Here is a 19,451-nt window from a genome sequence, read left to right as displayed (position 1 = left end):
TGAGCTCTGAAGCTGAGCTCGGGGGAGACAGCCAGGCCCTCCCTGCATGTGTTCAGGGGGCTCTCTCCTGAAGGAGATGACTCTCTCCTTGGGATCCACCAACACTGAGACAGCTGCTTTGTTTCAGGCAGCATGAGAGCTTTAAAAGGGTGAGTAGGAAGTGGCCTCTGTCCCTCCCAAACTCCAGAGATTCACAAAGGAGAGACAGGTGCTGACGTTGCTAACTCCATCAAGGTGTACTGGGATGGCCTGTGACAGAGGTGGAGACAGCATGTGTTGGAAGTTCCGAGGCCTGGCACGTAGTAGGTGCTCAGAAAATGGTAATGTACAGGAAGCAGTGATACGTGGTAGCAGCTGTCAGCTGGCTTAGACATCAAGTCCAGACCACATGGGGCACGCATGTGTATGTGTGTACGTGTATGTGTGTGTGCATGCAAATAATCAGGGCAGCTCATGCTTACTGAGTACTTACTGTATGCCAGGCACTGGCCTTAGCATTTTACCTGTATTTCATTAAATCTTTGCAACAACCCATGAGTTAGGTACTATTATTGTCCCCATTTTACAGATGAAGAAACTGAGGCACGAGAGGTTAGATAATTTGCTTATTGTCCTGTAATTGTCATCGACACATACGGAATTTAGGCTCAGGTCATCACCTTGTCTCCCACCCTGGCTTCCCCCGCAGGGCTGGAGATGGGGCCACCCTCCAGCATACCATCCCCGACCAGGGTTTATCCGCAGATCCCTACAGCCCTCCCCATGTATCCAGGTGTCTAGGGCCTCAGTGAAGGAGAGAGGGAGACAGCTAGTGTGCGGAGGCCCCCGCCTTGAGTCCGAGGACACCCTACTAAATAACAATAGCAAGACTCAGCCTAGTAGACCCCAGGCACCGCTCTGGGTGCTTTGTCAACTCCTATAATCCTCACACACAGCCTGAGGCCCGTCCTGTCACTGTCCCCCAGTGAACAGATGGGGACTGACATGGAGATGGTGTGAACTTGCCTGAGGTCTAGAGCTACTAAGTGGCATCTCTGGGTCTAGACCTGGCTTTCTCGTATAGACTTTGCTGTGCTCCTTCTCACTAAAGACACCTCCAGCATCCGGATGTTGGGAGCAGCACTGGGCAGGAGGGTAGGTGGTGGGAAGCTGAGAGAGCAGAGGTTCAAATTTCTCAGTGGGGCCGGGAGAAGGGAGGTGGCTGGCACTCAGTCACACTGCGGGCATGTCTCCAACAGCAGTTGGGGGACAGCAGTGGGAAGAGGGGTTCAACAAAATGCCCCTGTTGAGAGTTACAGGAGCCGGAGAAAAGGGAGGCCAGGGTGGCAGAACCCTAATTCAGCCCTTCCCGGGGGGTCAGCTGGCATGGGGGGCTGGGGTCAGAAAGAACTCAGGGGACCTGTACACCCCAGCCCTCTGCAGAGGGGCTGCCCACTGCTGGGCTAGTGCAGGGTCTGGGGTAGGAGTCAGGAACCCCAGCCCCAGGGAGAAGCTTGGGTCTCCCCTCCATTCCTCCTCAGGAGACTTCCCTCACGGCACCTGCCTCCTACCCCCTCCCCACCAGGTCCATAAGCACATGATGGCCCAGTTGCCAAATCTGGCCATCTGAGCCTCAGATATTTGCTATCAATATTTCTTGCTTCAAACAACACTGTCTAAACACCACCTATGAAATATGAATGGATTGAGGTTTTGACAAGCAGAGAGCCCAGGCATGGTCCCAGGGCGATGAGGAGGGGAGGGGCATAACAAGGTCTGGACGGACCACGGGGACAGCAACAACATCCCTGGAACCAGGCCCAGGTTTTGTGGGATGGCTCGTCTCCGCACGTCAGGTCACTGGGAGCCAGCAGGCTGGATACAGGGCTGAGCTGGGGGGACATGCTTGACAGATTGTCCTAGGGGATCCCTGGGGTTTGGGGCAGAGTCCAAGGGAAAAGGTGGTGTGGAGCTTGCCTGGAGCACCCGAAGGCCCCACCCTTCCAGCTAGGGAGAGGGCGCAGGAGATAGGCCTGTGAATAGCTCCCTAGGGTGAGAAGGGTCAGGGAGAGGCGAGGGTTGGCAGGGTACTTCATCCTTCCTCCTCCCTTGAGCTGTTCTGAGCCCCCCTCAGCCCCCCTGCAGGGCGCCCAGTGTGTTGAAGCAGCTCCTCTGGCTTCTTCCCTTAGCTCTCACCCTCCTGGGGGTCACCCACTCTCTGTCCTTCTGGGCTGGCTCCCCTAGCCGTTGGGGCTGGGAAGACTTCCAGGTGGGTGAGAGCTGAAGGTCCGTGGTCTGGGGCACCTCTTCCCTCCCTTTACCTTCAGGAGGCTCATCCCCAAGCTCCTTCCCTCCTGGCCAGGAGACCACACTCTGTCCACGAGGTCACAAACACTTGGGCCTCTGTTTCTCCGTGCATAAAATGAAGGGGTTGGACATGATTTTCTCTGCGGTCTCTTCCAGCCCTGATAGTTGGCAGCTTCATTGTTCACTGTCTGCTCTCGCTGCCCCCCCCAGCAGAGCCCCCGGGGATCAAGGTGTCGCTCTGTGCCGTGAGAAAGCAGCAGAGGTGTCTTGAGCCAATCTGAAAAGCTGATGGGAGCGACCCGGCAGTAGACCATGCAGGGACCTCAGCCTATGGGGATGCAGATGGGGGAAAGAAGCAGCTGAGGCCAGAGCTTGGAGCTGGCTGGGCTGAGGTGCTGGCCTCTGATGGGGAGCCTGGGGATGGACATCTCGTGTCCGGTGTGTTCTGGGCACACTGACCTGTTTGAGTTTGTTTAGAATGTCCAGCAGAGCAGGAAGAGCCCGGGAAGCAGGCATGGTCAGACGAGGTCTTGCCAGCAGCTGAGTGAGCAGCTCACTGTGGTTCTCAGTGGAGCTGGTCACCGGAACCAGGAGCCAACCCAGTTCCCCAGCGAGAACTGGGTTAGATGGTGGGCCCCCTGCCACTCCCCGAAGCTCCAGGGCGGTGGAAAATTTCACAGACCAGAACCTTCCCTGAGAGCCACCTGTCCAAATGTGAAGCACATGGGTGTCGGGGCCCTCCCCTGATATACCACAGCGAGGCCTGGAGAGGGCAGGCTGACTGTGGACCACTGACCAATGGGGCATTTGAAATGGCTCTTCTGGGTGCCTTTGCACGGGGGCTTGGGCAAAGCCAAGGCAATGGCTTCAGCGTCAGCATCACACCAACCATAAAATGGACTTTGTTGTCTAACCTGACCGTGGCCTCTAGATGGGCATTCAGACCGGGCAGTGGACATAAGAGTGGAGTGGGTGTTTGGAAGTCAGTGGTTGTCCATCAGGACTCAGGACTAGGGGCCGCCTGTTCTCCCCCACCCAGGCCAGTTCCAGGCGGAGAGAAGGTCTCTCATTGCTTGTCCGAAACCCCTTCATCTAGATCCTGTCTAAGAAATTGACAGGGTCGATGGTAGCTGCTGATTTCCCGAACTTACAAAATTGGCCTGGGTGGCAAAATGGGGGTTTTCTCTAATCCTTCAGTGATGGATTGATTAGATGGTGGGGCAGATCTCTCAGGAGTAGAGGACGACCTTGAGAACGTGTAGATGTCAAAGGAAGAGAGAAATAATCCCCCTTCCTCAAACTGCTGCCAGTAAGCCTTCTCGGAGCTGGAGGAAGTAGATGGAAACTTTGCCACTGCTACCTCCCGGCTCAGGAGGCTATAGCATTGACTGTGTGATAAGAAATTGCCAGGCACTTTCTAATTACAATTATCATCATCATAGATGTCTCTCTTAATTACTTTCTTATAATTAGCTGTTGCTTTTTCCTCAGCATTTGTGTACTTTGCAGATTTGCTGACATTTGAGAGCCCCAAAATAGAGGGGCATTTGGGGAGGAGAACAGAAAGGTGGGGGAAACGGGAGAGGAACCTGTTCTTTGCAGGCAACCTGATAAATTTCGGGGCCTTTGTAGAAAGAAACCGGGAAAAGCAAAGGATGGACATGACAGGTCACTTCCTGAGCTCATGGGAAAGAGAGCAGGAGTGTGGATTTAGGGCCGGTTTGTGGAGGGTCTCCAAGTGTTAAATCTTGGAGAGAATGTTCTTGAAAAGCTAAGGCTGCCCTTTCTCGGGCTTGGGTTTCCTTTTAGGAAATGAGGCTGGGATGAAGCACACTCTCGTTGGATTCATTTCAGAGTTAATTAAATGATGCGGGTCAGGAGTAGCTTGATTTTCCCCAAAGCCAGTGATGCATTCTGAGCAGCCCTGGGCCCCAGGGGATCATTACAAAGTGGTTTATGCTCTTTGACCAGATGGTTGGTTTTCACTGTCTGTTCCTGTGCTTCCTCCCTCTCTCCCGGCCCCCTGCAGCCCTGTGTACGGAGGAGTGTGTGCATGGCCGCTGCGTTTCCCCGGACACCTGCCACTGTGAGCCTGGCTGGGGAGGGCCTGACTGTTCCAGCGGTGAGTCTGGGGTCTTTGGGGGCCAGGAGGTCCCTTGGCTGTGGCTTGGGGGAGGCATGCCATGTACAGTCTGAATTCTTTGTGTTGGCCTGGGGCAGCCCAGGTCAGTGTGGACATCTGGGAGGAGGCATCCCTGCATTTACATGGTGATACTTGGGATGGAAGCCTCCAGGGACATGGGGAGTCATGGTTTGTGGGGGGTCTGGAGGAGCGTTGTGCGTTGCATTTGTTGGGAACTGTGGAGTATTTGTACAACTCCGACTTGATGAAACACTTCTAGATACGGTCTTTTAAGGGTCAAAGTGAAATTGAGATGCTCTTGGGACCGACGGACAGGGCCAGAGACTGCTACCACCTGCAGTATGGGGCATTGCATCTGCCGTGGGGCTGACCACCGAGAGGGTGGGGTGCACCTAGCAGCTGTTCAGGGAATTCTCTGCCAAGAACCCAGATGAAAACAACTCCTGCTCTTCTGACTCATTTCCCCTAAATGCTCACAGATGAACCTCTTCCCATTGGCACATTTTGCAGTCAATGGTTGGTCAACATTATGGTCTTATGGGATTTTCAGTTAGGCTTTGATTAGTGTTGAAACCCAGTTTTCTTCCTGCTTTGAGCTGGGGTAGAGTGTCTTTTTTATTGTGACTTGAGTAGATAACATATCTAAGCTGATCCATTGGGGTCTAACCCCCAGCATTTACCCATCTTTGGGAACCACCTCTCTGTTTCCAGTCCCAGTGTAACTGTAATGGTTATGAAAAGTTGAAGAAGGGAATGGTGGGTCCATGGTGGTCTAGTGTGGTGCTCTTGCCCTTTTCCGCTATCTCTGCTGGGGTGGAAACATCTAGTTACGGTCCTTTTTCCCAAGGGCCTTGACCGGAGCTTCCCTGTCTACCCAGTACATGAGAACATACCCCCCAGCAAGGCTATTGGATGTGGTTTTGTTTTGAGCCTGGAGGTTATCTTGGCTTGGGGAGTCTGGGATCTGTTTTGGGGGACTCAGGAAACTCTTCAATGCACTGGGGCCTCAGTGGCCTCTGTCTCCCACCTGTTTCACTGCTTTGAGGTGGGCCACGCTGAGCAACGAGGCCAGGGATTCCTCCAGACATTGAAAAGTAAACTTTAGGGAGGTAAGGGAATGTGTTGCACCAGTCTTTCTGTGGACTGCAGGAAACATGTGGGCTAGAATGTTCAAGAGCTTGTCCTCCCCCACCTCCCGTCCATGTTTTGTGTTATGTAACTTTGCTCACCACGAATGCTTGACGGAGAACTGACTTGGATTAGGGGAGCCTTGCAGGGACAGGTCTGCTTGCTTCGTGCTGGATTATAATGTCAAGGGCAGCCTGTTGGAGGTGAGAAATACAGCCTGAGTCTCGGGGGCCCTGAGTGCGTATAAACCACCGATCAGTGCAAGTGCATGTGGCGCTCACTCTATGCTAGACTGTGCCAGGCCTGGGGTGGGCCCTGGAGGGTCTTTTTGACATGGTCTGTGTCTTTTAGGGTTTCCCTTCTGTGAAAGAAATGGAATGAAGGTGGCACTCGATTGAAAAGGACTGGGCAGTTTAGAGTAAATCTTGCCCCTAGAGTGAGTTTACCAAACAGGGAAATGGCCTTGCTAGCTGCCAGTATAACACGGGACTGCCTAATTTCCCCCACCCCTGATTCAGCCATCAGACTCAGTGGTGAGCTGTTTCCTGAATTAAATCCATTTTCGTGGGCTGAAGAGCCACCATCCCTAAGTCGACTCAAAGGCATGTACTACTGAACCCATAGGAAGTCCCAAAAGATGGGTTCCAACCCTCTGCTGGAACCAGCCTTGAATGAAAGGAATTTATCATAGACTCTCCCGTTCAAAATCATTCAGAGCACCGAAAGCTTAGATGTCACCAAGAGCCTTCCCATTTCTGCGTGAGTCCCTCCATTCACAAGGAGCTCACTGCCTCTTGTGAAAGTATGTCCTGACTGTTGGAAAGCTTCTCCTTCTATTAAGTGGAAATCTGTCTCAAGGATTCACCAGTTAGTCCTTACTCATGATAAAGTCCAGAGCAGGTTGATGGATCACCATGACTCTCCTCACCATGTCTGGAATTTCTCCCAAGGAGATCAGTGGACAAGGCCATGGATTGGGTACAGGAAGATGTTCATCAAAGAGTAGTTGATAATAACCACTGGGGCTGCATAGAAGAAACCGGGGTCCCCTTCCACGGCTCAGCCCTGTGGGTGTTAGAAGACAGCGATCACTTCCTTCCCCTAGTTTTTATTCTCTAAGCTCCTTTGTTTCTTGCCTGATGTGGTCTGATCTGCCTTCCCCATCTGGTTCCTCTCCGTTGGCTGTGGCCTTTAGTCCTCTTAAACTATCATTCCTAGGTCTGACCACACAACTGTAGGCTGGTATGGAAAAATAATAATAGAAGTAGATACTGTTTATTGAATTTTATGATGCGCTAGGCACTCCAGTTACCTTCTCACTTAATCTCCACAACAACCCTGTGGAATAGGAATTATTAGCCCCATTTACAGATGAGAACAAACTTTGCACAGACACACAAGCTAGTAAATGGTGAAACTGGGACTGTCCACCAAGCAGACACCTGAGTCCCAAACCTAACCTCTTAATGATCACGTTCTTCCTCTAGATGCTCAACCTCTATTCATACAGCCTAAGGTTAAAATAGGTCTTTGATGAGAAGACACTTTTGCTCACAGGAGAAAGAAGAATCCGCTTGGAATATGTGGTCCCAAGATCCTATTCTGGAGGTAGATGAATCAGCCACAGGACACAAACTGTGACCAGGGGTAGTCCAAGCAATTTGAGCCTGCTTGCTAGCGTGCCGCTGGATGCTGTCTGCTTGAGTGTGCCTTAGGGTCTTTGGGGCCCGTGCCCATGGGGATGGGTGTCCTGGTCCATGCAGTGTGTACCTCTGGAGATTTCTGAATGTGAGCTGCCCATGTACATGTCTATACATATGATCCCCTTGCAGGGAAGCTTGGATTTTCGTTTAAAAAAGCATCATTTTTGTTGTTGTTTTGATTCTAAAATCACACCTGTTCGTGTTAAAAAGAAACTCCAAACTACACCAGAATCCTACAAAAAGGTTAGAAACACACACACACACACACACACACACACACACACACACACACACACACACACATTTGGGTGGTTGCCCTTCCTGTCATTTCTCTACATATCTGCACTGAGAGCTACGTCTTTTATGAGAGATACAACTTTTATGAATGAGATCATGTCTATGTGCTGTTCTGTAACTTGCTTTTTAACTTTATGTCATGCACTGATATCTTTGTCGATAAACACGAATCTCCCTTTAAATTTGTTAAGACCTTTATAGAGTTTTCTTCTGTGGATTACCAGAGGTATTTGACCGGTCTCTTGTTGATGGGCTTTTAAGTTGTTTTGGGGGTTTTCACTATTGTAAGGCCCCACCATCCTGTATTCAGGGTCCTTGGGGCTCGTTGATTTCAGAATTTCAATTTTTTTCAGAGTTTAGAAACGTGTGTGGTGACAATACGTATATGACCTATACCCCCAGAGGGGTCTGGGCAGCACCCTGGGATGAGACATAGTAATATTTCTGAATAGGACTAATTCCATCTAGTGACATCAAGGCAATGCATAACCATGAATCAGTTCCATGAAGATCTGGCCTCTAAATGAATTTTGGTGCTGAACTTTAAAGCAATTTTTCTTTTGGGCTTTTTAGGGATTTTTGGATTGTGGGCAAGGGACTATGGCCCTGTGCAAAAAAAAAAAAAAAAATGCTACAGTGATTCTTCTCGTGCATATATCTTTGCCCATTTGTCCTGATTTCTTCCTAGGATACGTTCCTGGAAGAAGCAAGGAGGCTTATAAAGATCCATCATTCCTACCGCCTGCCCTGCTCTGCCCTTCGTGGCTGCCAAGGGATTTATGACTTTGACAGTTGTGAAGGGGACAGATCTAGTCCTGGGGTGGGGTGGGAGAATTTTCATTCTTTTCCAGACTGACAACCCCATAGCCTCATTTCTTCAAGGCCTGGACTAAATTCTTTCTGCTTCATAAAGAGAGGTGATGCTGATTTGCCTGGCAAACAGGCACATGAGCTATTGTGGATAATTCCGAGGTGTTAGAAGGACTGATACAGGGAAGTGCAGTGCCTGCATGCTTGGTCATAAACCTCCGTCCCATATCATAATGAGGAGTGGAAGGATGAAATGTCAGTTTACACCGAATAAAGACGACAGATTGGCTGTTATTAAATTGCACTAATCTCACAAGTGGAAATAAAAAGAAAAAAAGTTTTCCTATATTGAATATCTAGCTTTTTAAAGTAATTAGGAATATTAAAGCACTGACAATGATTGAGATAGAAACATTATTCATAACTTTTATTTCCACACTGGGCACTGCTCCAGTATATTCCATTTATGAGGTTTCAGCTCTAAGGAGGAGGATGTGAGCCAATTCCTAAATTAAATATGCCCTGTTAACGTTTACAAATGATACCCAAGAATCAACTTGGAAATTTAAGCCTTCATCGTACTATTTAATTATTGTGTTTCCTGGGTCCTGCTTCGCAGCCTCCCATCCCGTGGTGCTTTGTGGTTTGGGTTTGGGGCTCTAGCGTGATGCTTTGGGCTGGGGTAGACGTGAGAGAGAAGCCCTCCCCTCTACCTCCCCACCTTTCCCCGCCCCCCATTCTTAGATTCCATTGAATGTGTTTCATCCATGTGCACAGACCAAGTGCAGGACAGTAAGCGCTCCCTCACTACTCCGTGTCTCACTTCTGATGCCGCCGCCACCCCGTGCTGGCACGAGGCAGGACCGCAGTCCCCGAGTAATGAAGGCAGCGGGATCTGCATTGGGCCACCACCAAGAGTAGCTCCTGCCAAATCAAATGTGTTCTTATCTTGAATGGTGTGTGAGACCCCTGGCTGACTTGGCTTGCAGTTATCCTTGCGGATTAAAATAAAACATTTACCAGCTCAGAAATCTGCCCATACTCCCAAACTAGCCTGGGATGCTTTAGGTCAGTGCTTTTCAAACTAAGGTATGGGCTTATTAGAGTTGTGTGTGTGTGATAAAAGATACATAACATAAAATTTACCCTATTTTAACTATTTTTTAAAAACGATTTTATTTATTGAGAGAGAGCGTGTGCGCACATGGGAGGAGGAGGGGCAGAGGGAGAGGCAGACCCCCCGCTGAGCAGGGAGCCCGCCCAGGACCCTGGGATCATGACCTGAGCCAAAGGCAGATGCTTGACTGACTGAGCTACCCAGGCACCCCCCCCCCTCATTTTAACCATTTTTTAAATGTACAGGTCTGTGGCATTAAGTACATTCACATTATTGTGCAATCATCATTATTATCCATCTCCAGAACTTTTTCATCTACCCCAAATGAAGCTCTGTACCCGTTAAACACTAGCTCCCACTCTCCTCTCCCTTTAGCCATAGCAGCCACATTCTATTTTCCGTCTCTAAGAATTTGCTCATTCTAGGTAGCTCATATAATATCTGTCTTTCTGTGGCTGGCTTATTTCACTTAGCATAATGTCTTCAGGGTTCATCCATACAGTAGCATGTGTCAGAACTTCTTTGCTTTATAAGGCTGGATAATATTCCATTGTCTGTAGATACCTCATTTTATCTGTTCATCCATCAGTGGACACGTGGGTTGCTTTCACCTTTTGACTGTGGTGAGTAATGCTGCTAGAACACAGGTGTACAGATAGCTTTTTTTTTTTTTTAAAGATTTTATATATTTATTTGACAGAGAGAGACATAGAGCAGGAACACAAGCAGGGGGAGTGGGAGAGGGAGAAGCAGGCTTCCCGCCGAGCAGGGAGCCCCATGCAGGGCTCGATCCCAGGACTCTGGGATCACAACCTGAGCCGAAGGCAGATGCTTAACGACTGAGCCACCCAGGCGCCCTACAGATAGCTTTTTTGCTTTCACTTCTTTGTGATTGCTGATCCAGAAGTGGGTTGCTGGATCATATGACAATTCTATGTTTAATTTTTTGAGGAATCATACCTCACTCCACAGCATCTGTACCATTTTACATTCCCACCAGCAATGCCCAAGGGTTCCACTTTCTTTACATCCTTGCCAACACTTGTTATTTTCTGGGTTTTTTTTTTTTTTTCCTGATTAAACAACAACAACAAAAGTCCCTGTGGGTGTAAATTGGTATCTCATTGCGGTTTTGATTTGCATTTCCCTGATTAGTGATGCCAAGCATCTTTTCATGTGCTTGTTGACTATTTGTAGATCTTCTTTGGGAAAATGTCTAGTCAAGTCCTTTGCCTGTTTTTTAATTGGGTTGTTTGTTTGTTGTTGACTTGTAAGAGTTCTTTATATATTCTGGATATTCATCCCTTATAGGATATATGATTTGAAAACATTTTCTCTCGTTCCATGGGTTGCCTTTTTGCTCTGTTAATTAGGGTCCTTTCATGCACAAAATTTCTAATTTTGATGAAGTCCAATTTATTTTTTCTTTTGTTGCCTGTGCTGTTAGTGTCCTATTCAAGAAATCATTGCCAAATCCAATGTCATGAAGCTTTTCCTCTATGTTTTGTCTAAGAATGTTATCATTCTAGCTCTTGCAGTAAGGTTTTGATCCATCTTGAGTTAATTTTTGCATATGGTATAAGGAAAGGGTCCAACTTAGGTTTCTTTGTACATGGATATCAAATTTTCTGAGCACAATTTGTTGAAAAGACTTGCTAAAGATTTTTGAAGCTGTGTAGTTTAATTTTTCACCATGTAATGGTACATTAGTTATCTGATAAGTAATTTTAAACATTGCTCCTTATATTAAAACAAATAAAGATTGATTATAGAATTAAATGCAGAATTGGCATGCTTTAAAAAAATCCCAAAAATGTGATTATTTGAGCCTTTGGTGGACCTTTTGGAGCTATGCCACCAGACCTCCCTGGGGGTGGGGCTAATTTAGGGGTAAAGTTTGGGAAGCAGTAGAAAAGGCAAGAAGTCCATAACCAGAATTAGACCTCCCAGTGCTGGTGACTGTTTGCAAGGATGGTTGAAAGCGAGATCAGGCCCTGAACCCCTTTCCCCACTGCATTCTTGGGCACTGTCTTTCCTCCAACATGCTGGGCTGCCTGCGGTCCCCCCACTGTCTGTGTCTGGGCTCCTTGGCTCTGGATTGGCATAAAGCCTCTGGCCCAGCCCACACTATCTCGTCTTGGGTGTTCCAGGGTCTCTGCATTTTCCACAGTGCTCAGTGCTGGCCCTCCACAGCTGTGAGTCATATGAATCTCACATTGCTGTTTTCTTGAAGATCTCTTCACATATCTTTCATTGAGCCACTAATTCCTGGAATAGAGTATTAGAAAGTATGGCCTGGGATCCTGGAACCAAATCTGACATCTCATGATTTAACCTGAAACCACTGAATCAAGAACTAGGAGGGACCATAGAAATTGTTGGGTCTGCTTCCATTTTACAGATGGGCAAACTGAGGTCTTGAGGAAGGAAACTGCTTCTGGGTGACCCAGGGAGGTCGTGGCAGAGCTGTGACTTGATCCCAGATCTCCTGACTTCCATTCCTTTTGTCTCCTCTCAGTTGCTTTAGGAGTTCAGGACTAGAGTTATCTTAGAGGCAGATGGATCTCATTATACCAAAACAAATAGGCCAAGTTGTTCTATAGACTTTTGTGCCGATGACCTAAAGGTTCCTGACCCTCCTGGTTCCTTCTTAGCCTAGGCCTAGAGCAGAGACTCCTGACCACAGGTCAGACTAGGGCACTGGGATTAGAAATTTCCAGAAGGGCCAACCCTGTGTGGCTTGAAAAGTACATCAGGGAAGAGTTCCCACCTCAGGGGCCCCTGGACACACTTCTCACTGATGAACAGGGATACAGCGCAGTCTAGCAGCACAGAACATGAGGGCAAAGCAAAAGTACAGGATGTGGGCCGAGGTTCCTGCCTCCTGGGGCAGGTGAGGGGGGCCCAGAAGGACATGGGCAGGGCCTGATGGGGGAGCAAGTTGGCCCAGCCACATAGGTCTGCTGGCAAGGGCCACAGCCAAAACTTAGGGGCTCCTCCTCAGTGATGGATGGGGTAAGGGGCCCAAGTGTGAGCAGTGGGAGAGGAGAAGGAAGCGTGAGGGGCCACAGGGTCTGAGGAGGAAGGTGAATGGGGATTCCTGCTCTCACCATGCGCAGAAGCCCCACACAGACAGTCTCATTTCTGCTGGCCGCTTAGAGAGGTCATGTGTGTCACAAAGAAACCAAAGCTCAGGAAGTGGAGTAACATCTGATCTTCGCCCAGCTAACGAGGGGCAGATCTGGGATTAGAACCCAGAACTGTGTTTTCCCAAAGCTCCCTACTGCTCCAAAGAAATGGAAGTCCTGTGCCATAAAACACAAGAAAGCTGGCTTCAGGTCAGACCTCTGCCTGGGTGACCCTAGCTAAGTCCTAAGTCCTTCCCTCTCTGTGAGCCTCACTTTTCTCCTCAGTAAAATGAGAAGTTTGGCGTGGATATTCCACTCTTCAATCCCATGATGCTCTGTTTCTGGGAAGTTACAATCCAGCATCACCTAAGCAAGGACCCCTGTGACCTTCCCACTGACCTCTGGGAAAGGAGTCTCCTCTCCCCTGCCCCCATGCACGGCCCTCCTGTGATTCTCTCTCCTCATTCTGGGACCTGGGAAAGGAGTGGGGAGGGGCCATGGGTGGGGGCAGCCGCATGACTCACATCCTTGCCTCCCCCGGCGGGGCTGGTGGTGGTGGGGGTTTCTGGTGAGCCCTTGGCCGCCTCAGCTGGGAGGGGGTGTGTGGAGGGGCATCGTGCCACCAGGGACGCTGCAGCTCCCCCGCTATGTTTCCACTACGCCGAGCCTGCTGTCAAGGTGAAAGCAACTTCAGATGAATCACCACAAAGCAATTACACTTGCTCTGCCCAGCCCGCGGCCCCTTGCAGAACCGCCTGGGCCGCCTTCTGCCGGCATCTGGTGCGCCTGTGGGCCTCCCCGGGACAGTGGGCTCCGTGTCAGCAGCACACACTGGGGTGCAGTCACCGTGACGGGAACAGAAGGGAGAGGCGGATGCGGCAGCAAAGGCGTTTTCAAGGTCTGTGCGTAAGAGAAGCTGCTATTCACCCCAGAATTCTGATTTTGAACAAAAACGAAGTCAGCAGCCAGGGCCCCAGACCCCACTGGCTCCATGTTCTCTGTCCCTTGAGTTCCACTTAATGCACATTGTTGAGCCCTTCTCAGAGGACAGCACTGCCAGGGGCCCAGGGCTGACGCGGGGCGGGCTTTAGGGACGTGCAGGGCATAGCCCCCATCCTCAGGGAACGTGGAGCAGAAGCCAGAACTACTAGCACAGAGAGGGGGGAGGTGGAGGAGTCGAGCGAGAGAGAAGGCTCTGGCTTTCATGGGCAGGGGCACCTGGCTGGCTCAGGAAAGCCCTCAGGGGGAAGGTGCAGGAAGGAAGGCTGTGTGCCTTGCTCTCATCTTAGATGAAGAAACTGAGGCCCAGAGAGGTGAAGCGATGGCCTGAGGTCCCGCAGCTGGTGAGCGTCAGGTGGGTGTGCCTGGCTTTTTGTCCACAGGCCACAGGGATAAGAAAGGCGAGAACCAACTCACTTGTGAGGAGCCTATGATGGAGGCCAAAAGAGACCTCAACCCAGTTGCTGCCCGAGTCCTGGGGGCTTCGGGGGAAGGACGGCAAGAAGGCGGATTTGCCCTTGGCTATCGCCCCCCACCCCCGCCCCTGCCTCGCTCCTTTTAAGACCCCCACCCCACCTCCCAGCCTTGGCTGTGTTCTGGAAGCTGGTGAAGAGGTTTACTTCCTCTTTCCAGAGTTTCTTCCTCTCCTGAGGTGCCTCTCAGGAGAAATGGGGGATGAGAAGCAGGTGCTGGGGTGCTCTGCCCTCATGGGCGTCCAGACCATCGTGTGGGTGAGGATGAGGCTGGGTGGGGGGCAGCCTGTGGAGATCCCGAAACACGAGCATGAGGACAGCTGGTCTCCCCGCCGCATCTCTAGCCCAGGACTGGCTCTTGGTCCTGGGATGGCACCCGCCATGGAAGGAGGGGAAACCTAAGGGTCTCCTTCCCAGGTCCACGGGGCAGAAGGGGGCATGGGGCTAATGCTTCTCTGGGGCCTTGAGGGAGGGCAGCCCCTCAGCTTCACCCCTCCCCCCTGGGCCCCTGGGCCTCTCACACCAGGGGAGGTATTGGGACCAGGCCCATCCGAGCAGGATCAAGGGTCAGGAAGGCCTGTGTGGCCTCTCCTAAAAGTCAGTTTTTGTTTGAGAATTCCAGAAACGGGGTCGCCTGGAGCCTGTGTGAGCTGCGCGTTCAAGGGAGCTGTCAGAGGGTGGGGGTTGGAGGCACGTTCTGCCAGACTCAGCTCCGGCCATCTGCTCCCCGAGAACAAAATTAATAAATAAGTGACACACAGGGAGTCTCAGGAACCGGGGGAGAGGGAGGAGGGTGGGAGAACCCACGGAGAATGTGACAACAGCAGAATTGAACGGCAGCAGCCAAGCTGGGCTCTTCGTGTGGGGCTGGCAGGCAGGGCTGCCACGCCTCCCCGGCCCCACTCAGGCATGAAAAGGACACTGTGCCCACCCCCAACACACGCACATGCACACGCACACGCACGCACTCACGTAAGCACACGGCCTCGCTTCCAGGAGGGTCGCGTGGGCTGTGTCTCCATGGGAAACCGCCCCTCTGGGAAGGGACGCGCGAACTCTGCCATCTTGGTCCCAGCAGCCTAGAGAACTATCTGGAACTCTGACCGGGAAGGGGAGAAGGGGGGCATCGCCTCTGGGGCAGCCCGGCCCTGCAGCATGCTGGGCACCCCTGGAGATGGGGGTTCGATCTAGCTTCACCTTCCTGCCGCCCAGCGAGGTGGGGATGACGGCCCTTGTGCTGCAGTTGAGGGAGCTAAGGCCACACAACTGCCCCAGTGTGTGCGCTCTCCACTCCGAAGTATTTCCACCATGGTGTGGGACTCTGGAAGAGGAGGCATTTGAGGCTGAAAGGGAGGCCGGTCTGGCCTTTGCTCTCGAGGTTGAGTATCTGGCCTGAGGGCACTAAGTGTTAGAGTCAGGATTTGAACCCAGGCAGTCGGTTTCTGGAGATCACACTTACAACTCGGGTTCACACTTCTTTACAGGGCTCCCTGGCTTCCCTCTCCAGCCCCTCCCACACTTGGGAGGTAGGGAGGAAAGAAGAGCGCACTGGGCCCTGTCACTTTCCTGCTCCCCTTTGCCTGCTGGGAAGTGCCCCCTGCTCCTTGGTCAGGCCTATAAAGCTCCTCTGGGTCTGATGCCTGCCTAGTTTCTAGCCTCATTTCCCATCACTCCACATCCCCCACCCCCGCGCCACCTTCCTTTGTCCACTGACCCATTGCTCTTTTGCTCATTGACTATCTACATGTGGCCAGTGTGGTCCACGCCACCCCGGGGGGATTAGTGTTTGATTGTGTGTTTGCTAGCCTCTCAGCCCCCTCCCCCTTCGACCTTCCCCATGGCATAGCCCAGATCTTGTCTCTGAGACACCGGGGCCCTGCATGCCACAGGCACGTGGGGGGCGCTCAGCACAGTGTTAAATGGGATCCAGTGCATTCACTCTCTCATTTTATCATGTTTTGTTCCTCTGGACGATGATCTCGTGGTGGTGCTAGGACTAGGGAAGAGTATGGGGCTCAGGGCTAGCTGCTTGGGAGAATTCAAAGCCACGTCCCTTGATCTTCCAAAAGTTCTCACCTACCAGCGTGTCCCCGGTGCATGTTCCCAAGGATGGTGATGTGAGGCCAGGAGTCAGGTTGGTCCTTCAGAAGAAGCAGAGATCACGGCTAGCTGGGAAAGTGGGAAAGATGCCAAGAAGACATTGGAACCAGAGCTCAAAGAAGGATGAGGTTTGAAGTTTCAGTAGTCAGGTACGGAAAGAGAGGGCATTCCAGGCGGACAGACGCGCCTAAGTCAAGGTACCTCCTGGTGAGCAGGTTTCTGTGGCTGCTGCAGAGGCTGACTGGGGTGGAGGAGTGGGAGCCAGGCTAGGTGCTGTGGTGCTCTGACACTGACAGCCCGAGGAGCTTGGACACTATTCCATGGGCCTTGGGGAGCCCCCGAAGGCTCACATTTCATCAGCCATCACATTTCATCAAACCAGTTGTTTCCTGGTGGAGCAACCTCTGAACTCTTCCTTCTCCCAATATCCTGTGACCAGGTCTGGGCCTTGGTCTGGGAACAGAGAACACGCTGGAGGCTCTGATCGGCCCTCCAGTCCTGGCTAAGCCCCCAGGACAGCTGGGCCATGCTCTCCTTCCCCTGTCCCCGACTGGAGGCCACTGAAGAACATATGGCAAGCTAACTTGGCATGGTGTGGGGAGCAGATTGGATGGGGAGCGGGGGAGACTGCCATGATTAAGAGTTGGTGAATGGATCTGGGCCGGGGGTGACCCACACAGGCCAGGCTGGATGTATTCTGATACCCTTCTGCCTCCTTGGCCAGACCGGGGAAGACAGATCTGATGGCTCATGGGATGTCCAGGCAGATCGCCTGAAACAGCCTTTTTGGCCTCCAGGATCTCTGACTCCCAGCCTGCCTGTCAGGGGCAGCCCTACCCTCCACCTCCCATCCTCAGACACCGGGGGGTCCCCAGGCGGGTAGCCACTGCCCAACAGGGCTGCAGCAGCAGAGGCAGCAGCTGAACTGGGGAATCTGTCACCCTCTAATAAGGAAAGCCCATTTTGGCAGGCTGGGTAATAGACCTCAAATTGAATAATTAATAAAGTTATAAAAATATGTCTACTATATGGCCAGAATAATTCAGCCCAATTAGAAGCAATTATTTCTTGCAGTTATGCCACTTGGTATATTTTACGAACAGCTGCAGCAGGATTCCCAACTTTGGCTGCCTGCTTGAGAGGTTCTGTTGACACCAAATCTTCCCCTAGGGCATTTTCCTGATGAGGAACATCCACCCATCCATTCATCCATCCATCCGTTTAACTATGTATCAGTTTATCTCTGAATCTGTCCAGCATTCCATCTGACCATTCATCTATCCATCCCTTCATCCATTCCTCCATCCATCTGTCCATCTGTGCATGCGTCCATTTGTTCATCCATTTGTCCATTCAGCAGATGCTTCTTGAGCCCCTTCCTTATGCCAGACACAGTGCTGAGTCCTGGAATGTGGAGACAAGTAAGACCCTGCCCCTGTCCCTGCCAAAGGATCCCCTAGCCCAAGCAAGTGGACCTTGGATTAATGCAAGCTATCATTCCTGTTCCTGTTCTGAGGTTGTGCCGAATAGGGTTTTTGTCCTTCGTCTCTCTTTGTATCCCAGCGATACATATAGAGATATTTGGACTTAAACTTGGCTTGTGTTAGGTAATAGGTTCCTTCCCAATATGGTCAGCTCATTCCCCTATATCTGAGAGCTTGGGGATCTGGCTTCAAACTACCCACTGCTCTGGGTTCCAATCTTTTATCAGGTGGAGGTCAGGAGATGTGGGATCCAGCTCCACCCTGGCCCCTGCTTTCAGTGTGATCTGGAAAGACATTTACTTTTTGTTGGTTCACCTGTGAAGTATGAAGAATCAGTGTGCTACTGGGAACTCACAGGGATGACCGAAGTCAAGATGCTTGGGCCACCTGTTGGAGACCCCAGTTTGCTCTCTGGAACACTGGACATAAGTTGAATTCTGAGTTAAACCAACTCATAACTTTATATAGATATCCTGCAGAAAATCCTTCCATAAAGCCAATGCTCTTTTTGACAGTGGAGATACCCTCTTTCTGATTTCTCTGCCTGCACATTAAGACTTTTCTTATAGTGCAGCAAACCTATGACTCAATTCATTAAGTCTCCATAGGACCTTTGCTGTAAGCCCAGCTCTCTGCTGGACAAATCTGACAGAACTATCACGTGAGTTATATTATGGGCACCAAACATTTACTAGGGGTCTGTCTGCTCTGGGGATGCAGAAAGACCTCAGCCTTCACCCTGCTCTAGAGTCAGCCTCTCTGATGTGGGTCCCCTTTTGCCTCATTGTGAATCAGAATGTCAGAGCTGGCAAAACAAAAAAGGCAAGCCTCCAACTGGGACAAGACACTCATAACACGTACAGTCCACAAAGGGTTAATATCCAGACTGTATTTTTAAATCCTACAAATCAGTAAGATCAACCCTTCAAACCCTGGCACAGAATATAAACATGCACTTCACAGGAAAAGGATATTTTGATGGGCGGTGAGCATATGAAAAGATGCTCACCTCCCTGGTCATCAGGGAAATGCAAATTCAAATTGAGAGATGCCACCTTATCCCAGTCAACAATCTGGGGAAAACCAATTTCTCATAATACCGAGTGTTAGTGAGGATGCAGGCAAACGAACACTCTTACGTGCTGCTGGTGCAAGAGGGAGAATTTGGGGAGCAACTTGGCAATTTTAAATAAAGCTGACCATAATACCAACCCCATCATGCCTTGTTTCTTAAACATTTTTTTCTATCACAACCTGGGTTGAGAAACACATTTTATATTGTGCCCCGGCACACACATAGGCACACACTGATGTTTTAAAATCTCTTCGAGTTGTTTAAAAGGGTTGTTGTGACCTTTGATACTAATTTTGTGACTCTCTTCAGGGTTCCAGGTTACAGCTTGGAAAGCTGCCCCAGAGAGCTTCTCCAGCTATGTGTTGCCTGCACCATTGTTTGCAGTGGTGAGAAGCTGCAAGGAGCGTAGAGGTCCCACAAGAGGGGACTGGATGACTCGTAATATATTCATACAATGGAATCTCCACAGCAGTTAAAAGGAATGAGCTAGCACTGTACCTGTCTACTTGCATGAATCTCAAATATATAATATTGAGTGAAAAAAGCAAGTTGCAGAGGGCTACACACATCCCACATAATAATCATTTATATAAAGTTCAAAAGCCTGCGAAATAATGAATATGCTATTTGTGGGTCCATTCATATGTAGTGAAAGTATAAAAATAGGCATGGCAATGATAAATGCTGAAGTCGGCCTTAGGTTGCCCC

The 19,451-nt window shown here is 50.5% G+C and overlaps 1 protein-coding gene across 13 annotated transcripts in view; it reads left to right on the top strand.

The window, feature by feature from the left end:
• MEGF11 (multiple EGF like domains 11) overlaps positions 1 to 19,451 on the top strand; it is a 350,367-nt gene that overhangs the window by 164,428 nt on the left and 166,488 nt on the right. For all 13 annotated transcript variants that reach the window (XM_027569507.2, XM_027569514.2, XM_027569510.2 and 10 more), the window contains one exon: positions 4,316 to 4,408. In XM_027569507.2, the coding sequence (XP_027425308.1) occupies positions 4,316 to 4,408 (93 nt within the window). The remainder of the gene's footprint in view (positions 1 to 4,315; positions 4,409 to 19,451) is intronic.

This window comes from Zalophus californianus, chromosome 6, assembly GCF_009762305.2.
Source record: "Zalophus californianus isolate mZalCal1 chromosome 6, mZalCal1.pri.v2, whole genome shotgun sequence".
In the NCBI taxonomy this organism is placed as follows: domain Eukaryota; kingdom Metazoa; phylum Chordata; class Mammalia; order Carnivora; family Otariidae; genus Zalophus; species Zalophus californianus.
This window is presented reverse-complemented; position numbering and strand designations above follow the sequence as displayed.